The 20,040-nt window shown below is 42.7% G+C and overlaps 1 protein-coding gene across 1 annotated transcript; it reads right to left on the bottom strand.

Moving 5' to 3' along the window:
• Positions 1 to 504: 504 nt before the first annotated feature.
• Positions 505 to 19,966, bottom strand: LOC125287598 (transcription elongation regulator 1-like). The gene is given in 21 exon segments (XM_048233525.1): positions 505 to 1,320; positions 1,676 to 1,776; positions 2,028 to 2,111; positions 2,657 to 2,793; positions 2,796 to 2,835; positions 3,338 to 3,520; positions 4,025 to 4,189; positions 5,324 to 5,474; positions 5,943 to 6,061; positions 6,478 to 6,567; positions 8,410 to 8,545; positions 10,881 to 10,962; positions 11,920 to 12,083; positions 12,219 to 12,307; positions 13,380 to 13,486; positions 14,693 to 14,893; positions 16,262 to 16,516; positions 17,299 to 17,653; positions 18,195 to 18,347; positions 18,651 to 18,879; positions 19,824 to 19,966. Coding segments are annotated over 21 exon segments (3,090 nt in total). The 5' UTR covers positions 19,871 to 19,966; the 3' UTR covers positions 505 to 1,118.
• Positions 19,967 to 20,040: the final 74 nt, after the last annotated feature.

Raw genomic sequence — 20,040 nt, 5'->3', positions numbered from 1 at the left:
TTTTGCAACTGGGTTTATAAAAATATTCTGCTCAGGAACTAATCAGGTGGACTGAGGAAAACTGAAGCATTGTAATACATTGAATTATGATAGAAATCCCCATGTTCACCTGACATCAGGACCACATGATTCCAGCCAAGATACTTTAGTTTATCAACCGTCTGATTCCAGTTTACCCAGTGAGAATCACTGATCTGGTAAAGGCCTATAAAACAGGATGTCTTGAAACTAGTATACTTTATCCTCATTCTCCTCCTTTTCTTAGAAACACCAGTTCCATCTTGCAAAAAGTGCATTATCTGTAATAGATGTCAGTTTCATAGTTACAGGAGTGCCCCCTTGTGCATTATACTGGTAATGCACATGGCTGTTCCCTCATGCACTGTGCAGAGAATGCCACAAGGTAAGGTGCTGTTGTGGGTCCAAAAGTGAAGAAAGACTCCAAAAAAGTATTTAAGTAGGATTGTCTCTATCAAACATAAGTAGTAATTCATCTGAGGCAGATTTTATAAACTTCAACAGAAGAGCTTGTATTTATTCCAGTAAACACAAACAAACAAAAACAAAAACAAAATACAGTCGCAATGTCTGAGCACACACACACACAAATTACAGGCACAACCGTGAGAGCTTGTGTATGAGTAAAGCACACGACTAAGGCCCTCTCGCAGTCGTTTTCCTCGGATTCCAATCATGCATTCAAACCAAAATGCATTTACGTCTGACTCCATGACATCTCCACCACGTCGTCACGTGGCCTAGGAACACTGAACTCGACACCACTCTCCCCTTCTCACTTCATAGCGCTTGGGATGGTAGTGGTGGAGGCCAGGGGGGATATGTGTGATGTTCGGGGGTTACACAATAAATACCCTGCTCGGCAGAGAGCTAAAGCTCGCCAGTAGCCTTGGATCGTCCAAAAGGCGCCCCCAACGGCCAGTGTGTGCCAATCCTACTTGCATCACGGACACATTCCCACAGGCCAGTACCACTGGGCTTAAAGGCAAACTAAAGTTCAGGGGGGGTGTCTCATATGTGCGTCATGAATTGTTTTGGGAGAGGGGAGAAGCTAGGGGTACAAGTCTTTGCTAAGGGGGGTGGGGGGGTGTTTGTGGTCTTCACTTGGTGGAGCGGCGAGTGGGTTCAGACGCGGTGGGGGGAGGCGGGGGCCCGCGCCGATCTAGATCCTCAATGTAGAAGTTGATGAGCTTGCGGCGTTCCTCAGGTACACAGTCCAGCACCAAGTAGCGCTTGTCGTTCTGCAGAACCTTCTCAATGTCCTTCAGGTGCTGGTCAGACTCCTGGATCAGCTTCCTGGACCTGACGGTTCAAGTTCAAACCACAGATTTTGCAGCAAATTTCCAGAATTTACCTGGTAGTAGTTTCGGCACTATAAAACTACTAAACACAAAAAACAGCAAAAAAAAATATTTCTAGAGTTCATGCAAAAGGCAAACTTAATCCTACCTAAACCATTATTACACAGATTAGCCTACATCTTCCCAATTTTCAAAACAACACTGCCTTGGATTAGTTGTAAGTGTAAGGAACCACCTATGCTCTCTTTAAAATCTTGATTTTCTTTTTGAACTTGAATACCAAAAAAAAAAAAAAAAAAAAAACATCTGAGAAATTAAGTAAGAAAAGGCCGAAAAATATAGATTCTGGGACTTACTTGTATGTGATAAACTTGGTTTCCTTCAGAAGAGTCCTGAAGTCAGCCTTGGCTATGATGTACTTGTCTTTGATGTAGTCTTCAAACTCCCTCTGTTTCTTCTGCATGGGCAGATAAAACAGCACATGAAACATTAATGAAAAGGGTAAAGATTTTACCCTCTAGGCTTTTATAAAAAAAGAAATAAAAAAAATAAAAAAACACTCCTGCCTAACCAATCAACCAGACAACTTTGAATTCCAGCCAATACATGTGCATGTGCATGTGTATGTGCATGTGTATGGGGTTTGGAGTTCCTCCATCAGCCTGTGGTTGTGGGGCTGAGTGGTAGGCAGGGCGGAGCCAGACTCACCCGCTCGCTGCTGGAGAACTTGATGCAGCGGGGGTCCTCCTTAATGATCTTCCTCACCTCCTTCCAGGTGGTCGTCAGGGTGATCTACAACAGACGAAACACCTTGAGCACACCAGTGTGTTTGAGCACATCACATTAGAATAGTGCATACATGCTTCATCTGTACAGACCATAATACAAATCCAAAAAATAGCAGTTGCACAAATTCCTTGTTTGATTTATGCAATGTCTACAAGACAGCAACCTCACCTTTGAAGCACCACACTACAGCACAGTGCTACATTTAATTTAGCAATTAGCATATTCAAACAGAATTTACAGAGCAGGTGTGCACTGAATAAGCCCTCTCTACAACAGTGTAATGTTTGTAGTGGAGTTGACCTTGGTCCTATTATGGTGTGTTTTTCAACCAGTCTGGATCTTGAGATTATGTCAATATAGTATAGTAGTATAGCATAGTATAGTATAATATGGTATAGTACAGTAGTAGTGTTTATAGTATAGTATGATATGGTACAGTATAGTATACTACAGTAGAACAGATGTCAAGTCTTGGCTTCACCCACAGTGTTGATGTTTTGGACAGCTGAACGTGAGGTTTCCTGTGCTGTATTGTCCGATTGTCTCACCAAGGCCGTCTCGTCCAGAAGCTGCCTGAAGTGCTCCTTCTTCTTCTTGGTGAGCGCCTCCACATGCTCGTTGAAGAGCTTCTCCTTCTCGTCACGCTCCAGCAGCGAGGACGACTCCCAGCGGTGATCCTTCCGCAGGTTCGCCTCGTCTCTGCCCACGACACGTCCGTGTTTCTCACCTGCGCAATCACAGGAACAATGAGCACCGTCGGTTCTCGCCAAACAAATCAGTGCCACCAGACCCTACTCAGGGGCAGCCACATCGGTGTGTCCGTAAACATTCCTCTGGCATCCGAATGTTTTGATTCCATAGTTGTTTAATTTACAGAACAATGCACATGGAAACCCAGCTAGCGTATTTCTGCAGTTGGTCTCTCTCTGCTTAAGCATAGCTAATGAGACTTATCAGATATTTATGAAGTTCCTGATTAGCTTGTTGAAGTGTCCCATTTATTTAGCTGAGCGTAGTGAGGCCTAAAGTATGATTTTACTTTCAAGGAAATATAATGGGAGAAACAGAGCATCATCTTAAAAACAAAAGATTGGGAAATTACACTGAAAATATATTATTTGTCAATTTGATTTGTTTTTTGAGAAGATATTCATGCATCCGATACATTTTTTTGAACATTTCTAAGGGTTTTTAAGCTGCTATACTGTGAGAGTGTTTCTGTGACGTACCATATCAGACATCAAGGCCTTGAAGTGCTGGATGGCCTCCTCTCGCTTGTGCTGCTCGCGCTCCCGGTCAATCTCCTTCGTCTGCTCGGAGCGGGCCTTCTGGACCTCGCGCTCGCGCTCCCGTAGGCTCGCCTCAATCCGAGACTGCCTCTCCAGCTCCTTCTCCTTCTCAGCGTCCATGTTCTGCAGACAAGAGGAACAACGTGGTTCAGAAACATAACTGGCCATAAAAAAGCACAAGAGGATGCACACACTCCATAGAGAGAGAGAGAGAGAGAGAGAGAGAGAGAGAGAGAGAGAGAGAGAGACAGAGAGAGAGAGAGAGAGAGAGAGAGAGAGAGAGAGAGAGAGAGAGAGAGAGAGAGAGAGAGAGAGAGAGAGAGAGATGCTGTGCTCAGTGCTATGCAAACACAAGAGGAGGAAGAGACGTACATGTCATAAAACCTTGTTCACATCATCCACAGGCTGTGTGTATGTTTTGGTGCTTTGTGTGGTGTGTAATCATGATTTACATTCACATAATTCACAATATGGCTCCCATTCACCACATTTTCTGAACATTTCTCCAGATATGTGCATTTTTGCAAGTCTTAGTTGCTGCTGCTGCTGCTGCGCTTTGTCCTCCGCTGCACTGAAAAGCAATCCCTGAGTAGAGGTAAAGTGTGCAGACGTGCTGCCCGCTCCCACCTTTGCTTGCTTCTCCACATACTGTTTGTAGAGGTCCTCGCGGGCAGCGGAGCTCTCCACGGCCTTGTAGCGCGGGTCTGTCTCCACCTTGTCTTTCACCTTAGCCCAGCGCTGCTGCACGTCAATATGGTGGTCACTCAGCAGGTCGAAAAAGTCCTGCTTGACCTGTAAGGACACAGCGGAATAATCATCAATCAAACACAGCAGTACAGCAGAACACAGTAGAATGATAAAATGGGGTGGGGATGAGGTTTACATATAAATAATGTATAAATAAGAGACAGACAGTTCTTGCAGGATTTCACGATTATTATTTTTTTTGTGTGATATTTTGCAATCGAAATGTCTGATTTTGTGGGGAATTGGTTTGCGGGGAATTCTGAGATTTCTTTCTCTTTCAACACCATCTAAAAACTACAAAGGCTATACCAGGAAATGAATGAATTGCAGAGAAAAGTGGCAGGCAGACATTTAAGACGTAATTTTCTTCTTTAGTTTTTGTGACCTTAAAGCAGCACTACAGAGTTTTGCTCTAAAACTAGGCATGCAAAACCTTGAAAACACCAGCCAGAGCCTTATTGGCACTGCTAGAAGCTTGCCAACATACAGCCTTTTGGCAATATGTAATGTGATCTTGAAAAACCCTTCACATGGTGCAATTTTACCAACTTATGATTCTGATACCATCCTAGCAACATCCAAGATTTTGGAAGGATAGTATCCAGGAGTTTGCTAGGGGAGAGTGTCCAGAATGTTGCTAGGATGGTTTCAGAATCTTAAGTTGATGAAATTTCACCAGAGCGGGTTGAAATGGAGCAAAAATCAAGGATGTTTGAGTGCACCATGTGAAGGGTTTTCCTAGATAGTCTGCAATGTTGTGCTTTCATTTTCGCAGTATGTTCCTACCGGAACACAGAACTGCACTGGCCTAGCGCAGATCCAGGATGGCTGGTGGGAATGTCACATGAGTCTAGCTGTCCTTCACATCAAAATGAATTTGAACATGACATCAAAACTACTATGATATGATAATATTGAATAGCCTAGTTTCTGACTTTGTACAATTCTGCTCAGCTCCTGCCGTTATTTGAAGTTCAGTCACTGTCGTTAAGTTTCAGTCATCGTCGTTAGTTTCTGCCTTCTACCTTGTTTTGGTTGTATTATGCACAATTTACGTGTCAAATAAGAAAACATGCATTCACAGTGAAAAAATGCAGTAATTTGTTGATTTTGCACTAATCTCCGCAATCAGGGAATAGAAGGAGACTGAGATGGAAGGGGGAGGTCATTGGTGCTGACCTTTTCAACTCTGTTCTTGCTGTCCTCCTTCTCCTTCTTTCTCAGGGCGGTCATAAACTCTACGAAGATGGTCTCGCGGTCCTTCATTTTCTCGATGGCCTTAAAGCGGGTGTCTCTCGCATGCTTGGCGGCGAACTCGCTGAACGTCATCCTTTGATAATGAAGACAAAACAAGACTAATTTCAACAATCATAAAAATGTGGATACATATTTATAGCCAGCACATCATTAACATAATAACTATAATGTGTAAATTGACCAAGATGTTTCAAGAGGTTTCAATCATGTGCTTCTTTTTATTTTTTTCGTCCCCCATCAACCAGCACAAATTAAAAAATGTATAAACCCTTTCAACAAGGTAAACAACAACAATGCTTGAATGTTCTATTTGGGCCCCAATCTACTTCCTCTGCATTAAGATAACATATGGAATGTTAAAAAGGAAGTCTTGTGGGGCCAACTATGATGCTGATAATGGAACTCTCTTGAAAGGGTCCATACCTGATACAAACCAATCATATAAAGCCTTGATGTTAGACAGCTTGATAGTTTAGGAAGAGCTGGTTTCTCTGACATTCTGAATCAGTGAAATCTGAACCATCTATGTGGGTACACTGACCGGACATGCAGCCTGGAGTCCTCCATCATCTTCCTGAAGTCCTCCTTGGACTGCATCAGCTTGTTCTTCTTCTCCTTCCGCTCCTCCTCCGCACGGGTTTTCACATACTGGTCAAAGACCTGCGCATGACCAGGAGGAGATCATTTTAGCATCAAATCGGAGAAATATGTATAGCTAATTTTGCTACTCATACTGCTACGTACATTCACTACAGCACTATGACAACACATCTAAATGTATTCAGTTCTAGAAGCATTGAAGCTTCTTGGGAGTTCCTTATGTATTTGTTCTGTTTTCTTCTCCCCTGCGGTGTGCACACAAGGATTCTGAGAAAACAGCACATTTGCCTCTTCTGAGAAGATGTGGTGGCTGCAGCAGCAACTCCAGCAGCAGCATCATAATCAAAGCATTACAAAACCACCAGAAATGCTAAATGTGTTATTTAATATTAACCTAGCTAATGTGCTTCAGCTAGCTTCATCTACACCAAAAACAAAACAAACAAAAAAAACACTTTGGAGGATTTTATCTGTACCTGTTTTCTCTCCTTTGAGTTTAGGAGGAGGTAACGAGGGTCGAACACTATCTTATGCAGCTCTTTCTCCCAGGTGGAAAAGGCAGATACCTACAGTAGGGGTACGGGGACAGTTATTTCAAAAAACCCAGCACAAGATTTGACCAATATCACATAGCTCAGAAAGATTCCTTTTCAAACACGGTGAAGGCATTCATTTATGTAATTTATAATTTATCTACAGAATATTTAAGAGATATTTAATCTAATATTCAATGTTTTTAACTCTATTCATAAAATGTTTTAGCAGAGATATGGTAGTAGGTAATAAGAACATTCTGTACTGAGGTCCAATGTAGTTTTGGGAAATCAAAGGAATGCTAATCTACAGATATGCTACACATATTAACAGATCAGATTCATCAACATAATCGACATGTACAACCAAATGATTGGTTATTACACTTATACAGAACATACAGAACTGAATCAAAAAACATAAATGTACATAAGAACAACATAATAATACAATATCAGTGGTGAGTCCCCAAGTTGACCATTAAAGCCTTTGTAGCCACTGAATAAATCTAAGGTTTAGCTCCAACTTCACAAAAGATGTAGAGAATTTGGTCAGAGTTGAGGTAAATGATTCACAGAGCGATACTGATTCTTAGGGCGGAAAAAAATAATTCTAATGGCACTAAGCTAAAAACAGATTCATGTAAAACTATTTTTTTCTCTCATATTAAAACAGTTCTATGCACATAGTTAGTGAGCTGTGGATTAAAACAATCAAAGATCCGCACTGTACAAATTGTGAGTCTGGAAAATGTAAACAGTTCATACTCAATCAGCCAACTGAAATGTTAATTGTGCTATTAATTACACACAGTGTCCCATCTTTGTCACAACTCTTTGATCTGAACTCAAGATTATGATCTACCGCCTCACCCTCCACGATTAAACTGGGACTAAATTTGAAACTAAATTAACTGAAAAGGAGCTGGTTTCCATCCGAATCAATGCAAATAAACCTATGTCTATCAATCTAGGTTGCTATTGCAAATGCAATATGCATGCTATGTAAATGAGAAGTCAACCCACCCCTTTCAAGCAAATTCATTCTTGATTTGACTTGGAAATTTGCAAAATATCTTCTAAGTGTTTCCACTTGAACATTTGAATTAAAAGGTTGGATGGAAACCCAGCTACAGATTCTTGCCCGTGAAACCTCCTCGACAGCAACGGCAAAAACCTCCCTTGTCATTAACTACTGTTGGTTTTCCACTGCAGGTTTTAACCATGTCCACCTGAGCACAGTATCACTTGTGTCTCCTCTGGAAAAGGAACAGCATTGAATGCAAAATATAAAGTAGAAATAACATTCTGCATACTGATTCTTAAAAATGCAGACATGCACCAAACATTCTAAATGCTTCATAGATTAATAAAACATCAAGCGCAAAGGCCTAGCATCTCCTCTCACAAATAGATTCAGAGACACAAGCGAAACCAATGCCCATTATGGAGATGTGACACAGCCAGAGTGAAGCATGCAAGTGGAAAAGTAGTCAGTTATTTTATTCTAGCAACTGTTTGTAAAGCTTGTTTAGTGGCACATTTCCCCAATGGTCTCCTAGTAAGACAATAGATTTAAAGAATTCCTTAAGGGAAAATAAACTCTGTCCTAGCAAAAACACATAACAATTCATCACCAATTCAAGACGAGAATTAAAACTCCAAGAACTTAGATATACAAAAGTAGTTCAAGACTCAAGTGAATTTAAAATCAGAGAACAGCATGAAGAAGGAGGAAGGTGAGGAGGGAGAATAAAAAACAAAAGGATAAGAAGAAACAAACTGAAGATTGTACCTTGCTTGGGCTTCCATTCAGTTTTATGTGTCTAACATTACAGAGCTGGTAACAGTAGTATTGCGGTTGAAGTGTTTTACCCCTCTCTCGAGCAGCATGTCCCGGAACTGCGTCATGCGCACATCCAGCGGCACGACGGCCCGTTCCCGAGCTGCCTTCAGCTCGGCCTCCAGGGCCGCCTCTTTCTCCAGGTCAGCCTCTTTCACTTCCTCCTTCCTGCCGTGCGAGTGGGGGAGGGAAAGGAAAGAGGAGGGGGAGATAGAGAAAAAGAATAGAGTCAGGGGAGGGGGACAGGAGACCCAGACGGCGTCTGGCGCTGGAAACGGATCTGGGCCACATCGAGGCCAGATCCGTACCAGAGAAAGCTGCCATCTGAGAAAAGTTTTTTTGTTTGTTTTGTTTTGTTTCCTTTATTATTTTTTTTCCTATTTCAATTTGTTCCCATGGGCCAGTGTGTGGATCAGAGGGCTTCATCTGTGACATTTGGATGAGGACAGAGAAGCTCCATGATCCCAAAAGCAGAGCTGAGGGTGCAATCTGGTGGCTAGTGGGTGCATTAGGGGGTTGAATGGAGGAGGGACTAGCTGGCGTTACCTTCAAACAGAACAGTGGAGTAAATATGGAGTGCCTTCTTTGGAAGCTGTAGTGGTAAGGGCAAGTTTCAGCTTATCAATCTTTCTGTTTCGATTAATCCAGTTTATCTAAAAATGCATTAAACGCTTAATTTAATTTAATAATGATTTGCTAATTATGTTACTCTTTCTCTCTCCATTCCATTCCCAGAGCAGTCTAAAAGAAGGTCAAGCAAGGTCATTACCTCGGAGGCCCAATGTCGGCATCCCCAGTGCTAGAGGCGCTCCCTGAAAAATAGTCCCCAGTGCAACAGGACCACTGTATGGGGCAGGGAGAGGCAGGCTTGCAGAGGCAGGCTTGCACTGACGGGGAAACAGTGACTGATTTGGCTCTTTGATCACATTGGCAACACAAATCACAACATCACATCAGCAATCCCTATGTGTGAATGTGTAACACACCACACATGTAGAACTGTAATGGGTGAACTAAGAGGAATCAAAAGAGCAGAGTCTCAGGGTATGTTTAAGGAATCCACTCTGCTTTTATCCACATGTTCTTTTCGCCATCATAAACCTAAGAATACAACTTTACTTTTTAGGGGCCAGCTCTTGTGGCCAGAGATTAAAGTGACAATATAGGCTTCATCATATTACAAGGTGCATTTCTAGAGGTGATTTTTAAAGTAAGTATATATATATATAGCACTATGAACCATGCAGCTTCACAGCATACACTACCGGTCAAAAGTTTGGGGTCGCTTAGACATTTCCATTCTACTCCATTATAGACAGAATACTAGCTGAGATCAGTTGCATTGGGTTTTTAATCAGAGCAGCAGTTTTCAGATTACATTATGCGCTTACATAATTGCAAAAGGGTTCTCGACTGTTGTAGAAAGAAATGGCTGATCTTTAATTCAATATCTACATTGCCCATTATCAGCAACCATTCATCCAATGTTCCAAAGCCACATTTTGTTTACTAATCTGATATCATTTTAAAAGGCTAACTGAGAAAACATTGGAGAACCCTTTTGCAATTATGCAAGCACATAGTGTAATCTGAAAACTGCTACCCTGATTAGAAAAACAATTGATATCAGCTGGTATTCTGTCTAAAATGGAGTGGAATGGAAATTTCTAAGTGACCCCAAACTTTTTGACCAGTAGTGTACATGCCAATTATATCCTCTACATGCATTAATTAGCAAGCTAGTTAGGTCTAATCAATGCCAGCTATGCTGCTGTTGTTGGTGTTTTAAAGGCAAAGCTATTGGCAGTTAGGTTGGGAGTGGGACGGCACCACCACCTCAGGGACTGGTACATGAGGAACGATAGCTGCTGTGTGGGGTTCTTCTCCAGCACGCCACACAGCTGTTCAGTGAGTCACTACGGCGACGCCCAGGTAATGAAGATACAACTTTCTTACTGATAAGACTCATGATTATTTATCATTTATCAACTCATCGTCTTTGGAAACCCCCTAACATCTGTCCCACATCACCCGTCCCAGGAATGTAACGGAAAAGATGCTGAAGTCAGCTAAGTGCTTAAGCTTTATCGTCTTCATATAAAATATAGAAAAATTCAACAACACGTGGCATCTATATAGCACCTCTCAGGGCACCTCAGCATCTCTCCGGGGAAACTTGGCACCTCTGCTAGCATACGTTCCTGGCAGCTTGCTTGTTAGTGTTTTTGCGTTGGGTTTCCACAGCGTCCTCTAAGAGGAACAATTTGAAGAGACCAAAGGAATGCTCAGTTACACACTAAATTAGCACAGTAGCTTCTTAAGTTGGGGCTCAAACACAAGTTAACTTTTTCAAATTTTGACTACAGGGAATTGCGTAAATTGGGGTTTGAGCCGTAAGCCTGTAACCCATCATTACGTGCAGTCTGGCCACACAGTGCCAAAGTTGTATCTGTCCTTGTGTTTAGCTAGACAGAGGGGCGAGAAAGATTGTGAGTGTTCTTACTTCCTCCTTTTGGCCTGGACTGGCTCCTCCTCAACACTCTCCTCTCGGGCCGGCTCCTCCTCCTTTATCTCCTTGGTGACGACTGAAACATGTGAAAGGTCAGTGTTACAAAAAATAATTATCATACAAATACCAGTTCAGCCTTGATCGCAAAGAAAAGTCACTGGACAATAGATGGCCATTACCAGTTCAACATACATTTATGCATAACACATTTATGCACACATTTACACTTAACAGCTTTATATTTCATAACACATTTATAAGAGATTTAAGAGCTCTTTTCAAAAATTCTAATGGAAGCAAACAAAATGACAAAGTTTTCTTTTTTGAAAAACACATACCGTATTTTCCGGACTATAAGTCACACTTTTTTTCATAGTTTGGCCGGTCCTGCGACTCAGGTGCAACATATATATATTTATATATATGTTTTTTTTCCTCTTCATGAAAAATTTTTTGACTGGTGCGACTTATACTCCGGTGTGACTTATAGTCCGGAAAATACGGTACTGGAGTTTTTCACATCTGTTATCCAAAATTCAGCCCTGAATTCCAACACCAAAGCACTTTTCCTCTGTCGCACACACGCTATTTGTTTATCCAGCACCGGCTTTGGAAATAACGATGTCCATAGACAAGGCAGAGTATGTTGCATGATTTTATGAAAGCAAGTCAAATGTGTAGTTTCTTATGTCTCATTCCATCGAACTACAGATCCACTACCCTATCTGGCAAAGTTGCATAGTGCGGTTATAGCCGATAGAGGGTTACGAAGCAAATGCACAAGTGTCATTCACTCTGTTACGAGTTAAGGAACCACTGAAGCGATTTTGGAAAAACTCTTTGATGTTGCTTTAATATAACATACTGTTGTTGATCTAAGGTGTACTCCAGTCTCATCCTGTGTTTAAAATACTGCTAGAAGAAAAAGCTGCTTTGGCTTCAGCGGTTCCCAGTGCTTGTTTAACTGAGGAACATTCAAGTCTTCTACAGCATGGCATAGTCCCTGTGTTTTAATAAAGAAGGCGGTTCTCACCAGGTGGTTTGGGTCCATCCTCAGAAGTCTTCTTGTGTGGAGGCTCCTGAATGTACTTATCCACGTCAGCTCGGCCAACCAGCTCAGACGGTCGGTCCCACAGGGAGATGCGAGAGGTTGGGTTGTAGAAGAACACCTGGTCATCACCTGTCCAAACCACACACCTGTACAAGAACACAGCAACGACAGCTTGGGTCAGTCACATTTCCTAAAACTGCTTGTGATATCAGAGGAAAACAGGAACTCAATCGCTGGTTTTCAGGGTCTGTCTGGAAGGGGTAAAACAGAACTGTGTTTACCAGGGGGTTCCAGGGATGGGGTTTGAAGCGACAGGCTTGGCTCTTTGTGCAGCTTTCTCTGCTTCTGTCATTTCCTCGTCTTTTGGCTCCTAAGCAAACCATACAACACACAACGATGGGAAATACTTCACAAGGGGAGATCAAAAATTCATAACCAATGGGAGACGTAATTGAGAAAAAGCAGTGTAATTATTTAGACTGGTACTATGGATTTTTATTTCCAATAATATTAATGGAAAATTCCGGTATTTAGCACTTTGAGTCCCTTTTCTGGTTTGTTTTGAATGAACTAGAGTGGTGGACACCGAAATTTTGACGATTGGTCCTGTCTCAACCTTTCTGACTAGTTTTGAATCGCCTTTGCCTGCTCAGGGTGGCTGCCAACAGGCATACTGTAGTAGGCTACTCAAAACTGTGCAACTCACCAAGTGGTTAGTGGTGTTCGTTGATGTTCCAAAACAAGTAGCGTAGCGAAATACAGTTTCTGTCGTGTTTTATTTGGCATTTTGTAAAATCCCATTCATTTCTGTTGGAAGACTCATTGCACGTTGACATTACTGCGCCACCGTATATGCTTCAGGTTCAAATATTGAGCGGATATACACGGTTGTGAGGTGTCTGAATAAATACTTCCACAATAGGCCTAGCAAATAAGACGGCTGGAAATCATACATTGCGCCGATATATTTGCTTTTAATAGTCAACGAACTCCACGAACCACTCGGTGAGTTGCACAGTTTTGAAAATGAACGTTAAGGGTTGTTTTAGGACATGTTTGAGTAGCCTACAGTATGCCTGTTGGCAGCCACCCTGAGCAGTCAAAGGCGATTCAAAACGAGTCAGAAAAGTCGAGACAGGACCAATCGTCAAAATTTCGGTGTCCACCACTCTAGTTCATCCAAAACAAACCAGAAAAGGGCCTTAAAGTGCTAAAAACCAGAATTTTCCTTTAATAACAGCAGTCAAAATGTCCATTACATCTGTAGTAAAAATGTCTATCTGCAGGAGAAATAAAGAACAAGACACCATTTTTGACTACTGAATCCAAATTCACAAACATGTTTTCTAAGGGGTCCACTTGCTTTACACCTTATTCAAGAGTTCCAAATAGCTTAACAATAATACTATTAGTACAAAAACTTTGACAATCCTCCACCTTACCTCTTTTATCTCAACCTTTGGCTCGACGAGGTCCTCCTGATCAGCCATGTCTACATCCTCAGAGTCCTCCGCAGCCTGCCTCTCTTTGGCTTTCTCGGCTTCCTTTTCTGTTAACAGTATGATGCACATAATGAGACACGCCAAAACCAGGGTGAACAGCAACCAGTATAATATGTCAGCTGATCTACTACAGTTGTTTACAATCACTTTGTTACTATTTTCGGAACCTTGATGTCATTTTTCACAACTCTAGACACAAAACTCACAACCAATGAACAAAATGCACATTTTTCAAAACTACACATAAAACTCAGATCATTTGTTCATTCAACAAAAATCACCTGTTCAATATGACAACTTAACATCAAAGTACTACTATTTCAAAAGGCAATTCACACATTACATTTCAAATGAGTGTCTATTCATTTCCTTACAATGATCTAACTATCAATTGATACAACTGTTCAAAATGATAAGTAACTGTTGCATTACTCTTAATGCATAGTTGTATGAAAACAGACAAACAATCGTCCATGTTTACTGCAAATCATGAATGTTCCAAGATACTGTAACGAGATTCATCGTCACCAATTAGTGTGGAGCATGAACCAGTTAGACTACAATATCCATGGATGTACCCTAATATTTACAATGCTTCATCATACACTGTTTCTATGGTCCCAAATACTGTACCACCTTTTCAGACTATTTACAGTATTGACAGTACTGCACTGTATAGATGCAGGCCCTTGTAATTGCTTGTCCATTTCTGCCAACGCGTTACTGATGATTGCTAATTATTGTTGCTTTGATTAAAAAAAAATCTATGTTGTGATTGTACTATAGTGTTTTGCATCAATATATTACAAACTTTGTTAAAGGATTCCACTGTGTCTGTAGTATTCTCTCTACTACTGCAGTACTTTTACAAAGATGTATTTACTGTACATGTAGTACCATAACGAAACCTGTATCACCTATTTTGTTCTACAATATTTAATGACTGTATGAACAATGACACAGTAAAACTAGCGGTTGCTTGTGTGTGGGTGATCTATAGTTATGTTTCAATGGTATTTCACAGTAAATTTGTTTTTTGAACCAATGATTCAAGTGGTGCAAGTGCAAGATTTCTTTAAAGATGTGAATGCACAATGCAATGTTTTGAACATTAGACAGCCTGTGTTACAAGTGATAACCGTTTTGAGTTTTGTGTCTAGAGTTCACAAATTACGGGTTGTCACAAGTCGTCACCACGTACAAATGGAACGCTCGATAAGTGGTAGCTCACTGGGCCTTGACCCACAGCTCACCTTTTTCCCTCAGCTCCAAAGGCTTCTCCCAGGTTGACTCCAGTGTGCGGTTGTTGTAGTAGTACGTCTTCCCATCCACCGTCTTGTACTCAGACCACTCTGGTAGGGGTAGGGTACCCGCCAGTGTCGCAGGTGTAGCTGCTATGGTCAGCTGGGGGTGGACCATGGGTACCAAAGGTGGGCCCATGCCTGGCAGCATACCTGGGTAAGATGAGTGAGAATGGACTGAATAGAAATAACAGGGGCGAGAACATAAGATGCAGACCAATGCCATGCCACAACAGAACAGGGACATTTGCTCATCATGACCCTAAACACTAAACACCCTAAAAGCTCATAGCCATGATGTCAAAAAGGAATAGGACTCTGAAACTCTGGAATGCATGCGTTTGCTTTGACACATCAGAATTCATTAATCTTAGGACCAGACTAAGCCACCACAGCCAATAGAAACGCTCCAGTCCCTCCCTTCATTTTCAGCAACAAGAGCTTATTTGTTACCATCTACGCTGTCAGGACTGCCCTCTAGTGGCTACTCTGGCAGAGTTGATGTGGTCAGGGCTCGACATTAAATGGTTGCCAGATTTCCTCTTGGCATCCACAGTTGGGTGACTGATAACCACACTGTACTCTCTGGCTATCTCTCTTGGCAAATATTATGGCTAAAATTTCCCCAAGTACAACATAGACAACCAGCAACCAAGGAAACCCCCAACACAAAATCAACATTCTATTACTTGCTGAAAAAGCTGCCTGTGGTCACTGAATGAACCATTGTAATGGTTCCACACACAAGTAGTTGTATGTGTACTGATAAACCAGCTGCAGGCAACTTTGGTTGTGATGGTGAAAAAAAAAATTAAATAAACATTGTGGAATATGAACTAAATTCAAACCATAACTGACCCAAATTAAAACATCAATTCACACAAAGACAGCACAGATGGCAAAGCAGCCGAACCTGGACGGAAGACAAGCAGGCCCTTCGTCAAGTGTGAGTGGGTGAAGGCTTGTGGCGAATTCTCACCCACCGGCGGTCTCCCCACAGACAGTATGGGTCCCCCTCCCGCTGTTGAGACCGCAAGCAATGTTGTGTTGCTAATCTGTGGTTGCTACCATTATAGCCTCATGTAACACACACGTAACACTTACAGCACAATATATACACTGAAAACCAAATCAGGCTAAGTGGAACCAAATGCAGGTGGGTGCTCCTAGTTTGGCATACCTTACAGAAGTCTACATAAAGTTGAGGTTTGTAAACTATCATGCTTTTCAATTTGCCTATTACTTCTCAGCCTGATATTGCCTCTTATCACAAATTGCTATTTCTACAGCAGAGTAGACACAACTCTTTCAACACCTACTAAGGCAGCCTGCCTTCTATTATCCCAGTAGCTCAAGTTGTCAAAATCATGTCACAGCAGCCATACTCGTGTGTCTCGTTGCTAAGCCTGGCAACCACCATTAAGTGTCGAGCCCTGGAATTGAATAAACCACGCAGACAGCCACTCCAGTGCTAACCAGTGAATTATAACAATGACAATAATAATGAGAGTGTTTGAATACCGGGCAGAGGGATGTGCATCCCTGGCAGGGGCACTCGGAACGGAGGCACCATGACCGGAGGGAAGGCTGGCACGGTGGCGGTGGGCTGGGGCACAGAGTGAGGCAGGGTCCCCGGGAGACTCTGGGGCATCAGGGGGACCGTCTGCACCTGGGTCATCGATGCTGGTACCCCGGAGACACTCACCACGGTGACGGGTGTCACTCCCCCGGTGGAGGGCACAGAGGCTACAGGAGGCATCTCGGTGTGGGCCGGACCTGGACAGAAGACAGAGTGGACACAGAGGGAGACAGGAAAAAGGAGATTTTAAGGCAATGAAAGGTAAAGTAAAGTAAAGTACAACCCTCAAGTTTGCTGCATGTTTTTGTTTAAATCTATGTTAGGAACAGTTCTGCATAATTTGGAATCTTCTTTAGAGGTGAGGAGCAAAACATATCTTAGGTTGGGATGGGAATAGGTTGGGAAGGCAGCAGTTAAACGACATACTTAGTTAGTTTACATTCCTGTGTAAACACAACAGGCAATCTCTAACTACAAAAAATACCCTGCTGCTGCTGCAGACGGTGAGAAACAACATTGTGAAAGTCATACCCTCCAACTACAAATAACGAAGCCACAGCCAAACAGCTGACTAGCCAATTCAAATTCATAATTATATATTTGAAAGTTTGCTATGGAGTATTGCAATAGAGCATGTATATCTGTTGCCTAAGTGGTTGACAGACATCCAAATTAAAATTGGTGGCTGCACACAGAGAAGTCACTTGTTAAAATGAAAGCAAAATGCTATCTTCTTTCCAATGAATGACTGCACATTAGGACCTTGACTTCTTTAAATGACTAGTGGACCAAACATTACCCATAACATGTTAAAAAGTATGTTTATGTTTATGGTATTTGGCAGATGATTTTGTCCAAAGCAACTTACAGTATAACAGAGATTGTCCCTCAACATCTTTTCAGCTGACTTCCATAGAGTACTTACTTGGCCCAGGTGGAGGCAGCGATGGAGCCGGACTGACTTCCATAGAGTACTTACTTGGCCCAGGTGGAGGCAGCGATGGAGCCGGACTGGTGGCCAGCTCGGGGCTGGAGCTGAGGTTGCGGCTGGGCGAGGGGGCCTGGGTGGAGCTTAGGGATGGGGAGACGCTGATTGGGGCCGTGGTGCTCACTGACTGGACGCTGCTCATGCCGCCGTTAGCGTTGGTGGTGGTGTTGCTGACGCTGCTCCCGGGGCTGGTGACCATAGCGACCCCTGCCGCCGCTGCTGCTGCCGCTGCAGCTGCTGCTTGCTGACTGGCCGCCAGAGGAGTGAGCTCAGATTGCTGGATGATCTTTACACCTTCAGGTTTGGTCCAGGCTGACTCCCGCGTGCGAACGTTATAGTAATAGACCTGGGAAAGGGATAAAGGTTGAAAATGCAGGGTTATCTAAAAAGAATATTGACACAACATTTCCATTGCACATCACTGGAGAAAGGAAGACATCAGTGGACCAGTGTTGGCTGGTTGAACGTCTAAGTACATTTCCATACACCGATTGTGAATGGATAGCCTATTGCGGATAACACATAACCACTGACAGCATAAAGGCAAAATACTTGAGACACAGAAATATAGGCTCTGCAGGAGAATACATGAGGTCATGAAATAAATCGTTTTCACTCTTATTCAAATAACAGTGTAATTAACAACCAGGTATCCTTATTCAGACATAATTTCCTGTTTAGTGCTCTATACCAGGGGTTCTCAACTGATTGTGAACCAGGGACCACCATTCTGGCTAATTGCACAACCACACGACCATCACTGAATAAAAATACTGATTCCCACATTGCCACTACATGACTGAATCCATGGTCACAGACCACTAGCAAAGTCCTCACGGACCACAAGTGGGCCGCGAACCACTGGTTGAAAAGCCCATGCTCTATACCTTTCCCTCTTGAGTGGTATTCTTCACCCAGATCTCCTCTGATGGGGGTAGCTTAGGTGCCCCAGCTGAAGGGACTGGGGGCATTCCTGGGGGAAATATCATTCCTGGAGGTGGAGGCATGTTGCTCAAAGGCGGAGGCATGAAAGGAGGCCTCTGATAAACAAAAACAAAGAGTAAAATTATTACAGCCTGGTAAGAGTTTCACAAGTTGTTTGTTTTCCTAACACACAGGTGTTTGCTATCAAAACACAGTTCCACCATGCACAAATGTGTATATCATATACATTGCAGACCAACAGCTATCTAATACCATATGGTAAGATACACCAGAAAATAATATAACAGAAACCAAACAACACATGTTCCATATATCAATACACAAACATACCCAGAAACATGGCATACCCTGCAACTTGAATGCCAGGGGTCCACAGACGACTTCAGAGTAATAGTTACCTGCAAGTGAGGGGGTCCCATTGGTGGGGGCAACCCTCCAGGTGGTGGCATGGGTGGCATGCTTGGATCAAAAGGTGGGCGTCCGAATGGAGGCCTCGGTGGAGGAGGAGGCCCTCTTATAACACCGAAAGGTGGAGGTGGAGGTCTCAACAGGGGTGGAGGATTGCGCATTACTGGCGTGGGGGGAGGAGCAGGGGTGCGGAATCGCAGAGACTGCGGCTGCGCCATCCTGAATAACAGAACATGAGCAAAAAGGGAGAAAAATGAATAACCAACGAGAAATTGTGCAACTTCACTGGAACATGCAAGCAAGGCACACAGAGAGGTGCTCTCCCTTCCACATACAACGAGTGCTCGTTCTAGACAACACTTATTATGTGTCTTACTGAGGTAAAATCAACTGACCATGTTTATTCAACAGTTTAAGTTACCAAGCTCATGTTGATCTTACTTCATAAACCTGCTAGGAGAAATTGCGTCCCACTTCTTGACTACACTAACTTCCTTGTCCAGTGCAAATAATTGGCAGTTGTTCAATGAAGACACCCAGCAGGATCCGCCATCCTTGTTTGCTATGTGAATAGCTAGCTGGCTAGCTCGATATGGTCAAACATCCACTTTTAAACGTTAGCTCATATTAGAGCCACCACATAACTTTGACGTACAAGCTAGTAAGGAGAAACCATGTTGGAATGTCTAATATCTAGTACTGACCAGTTCGCTGATCACCGTTTGCACGATAAAATAACTTCAGTGCAATGCATGTCGCTAGCGTAGTTAGCTTCGGACTGCGAACATGTTTGCTAGCCAGCAAGCAAGCAAGACGACTAGCAGCTACCGCCAACAATCAAAACACTGTAGCTGATTAACCTAGCGCACCCTTAGCTAGCGGTACAGTGAGTTGTAAGATGTAAGGTTAAATAATTCATTGCACTTGTGATTCACAGTATGTTGCAGACTGACTGACACGTCTGCTAGCTCTGCAAAAACTCTGGTTTGTTTGGGTTAGGGTAGCTTGCATGGCAAACTCTTCCTTGCTATTAAAGTAGCTAACGTTACCTTCAGTAGCTACTAGCCCCTTCCTCCCAAGAGGATAACTGCTGCAACCGTAACGTTACTTTATTCGCAGTCGTTTTCCCCCTGAAATTACCTTCGTAGGTAGATCCTACCTACCTGTTCTCATTGAATCCCACACCTTCTCCTTCCACATTATCCGCCATAATGGACAGATAATATCGTGAATTAAAATAAAACAGATATTCTTGTTAGCTTTCTCGTTTACGATTTTACTCAGTTTGATGACGACAGCTAGGACTACCGCGCGTGCGCTGTAGAGCGCTGATTCACAAGTCGTCAATGAATGGATGTTGCATACTTGAATCACGAAACC

This window comes from Alosa alosa, chromosome 2 (genome assembly GCF_017589495.1).
Source record: "Alosa alosa isolate M-15738 ecotype Scorff River chromosome 2, AALO_Geno_1.1, whole genome shotgun sequence".
NCBI lineage: Eukaryota > Metazoa > Chordata > Actinopteri > Clupeiformes > Clupeidae > Alosa > Alosa alosa.
This window is presented reverse-complemented; position numbering and strand designations above follow the sequence as displayed.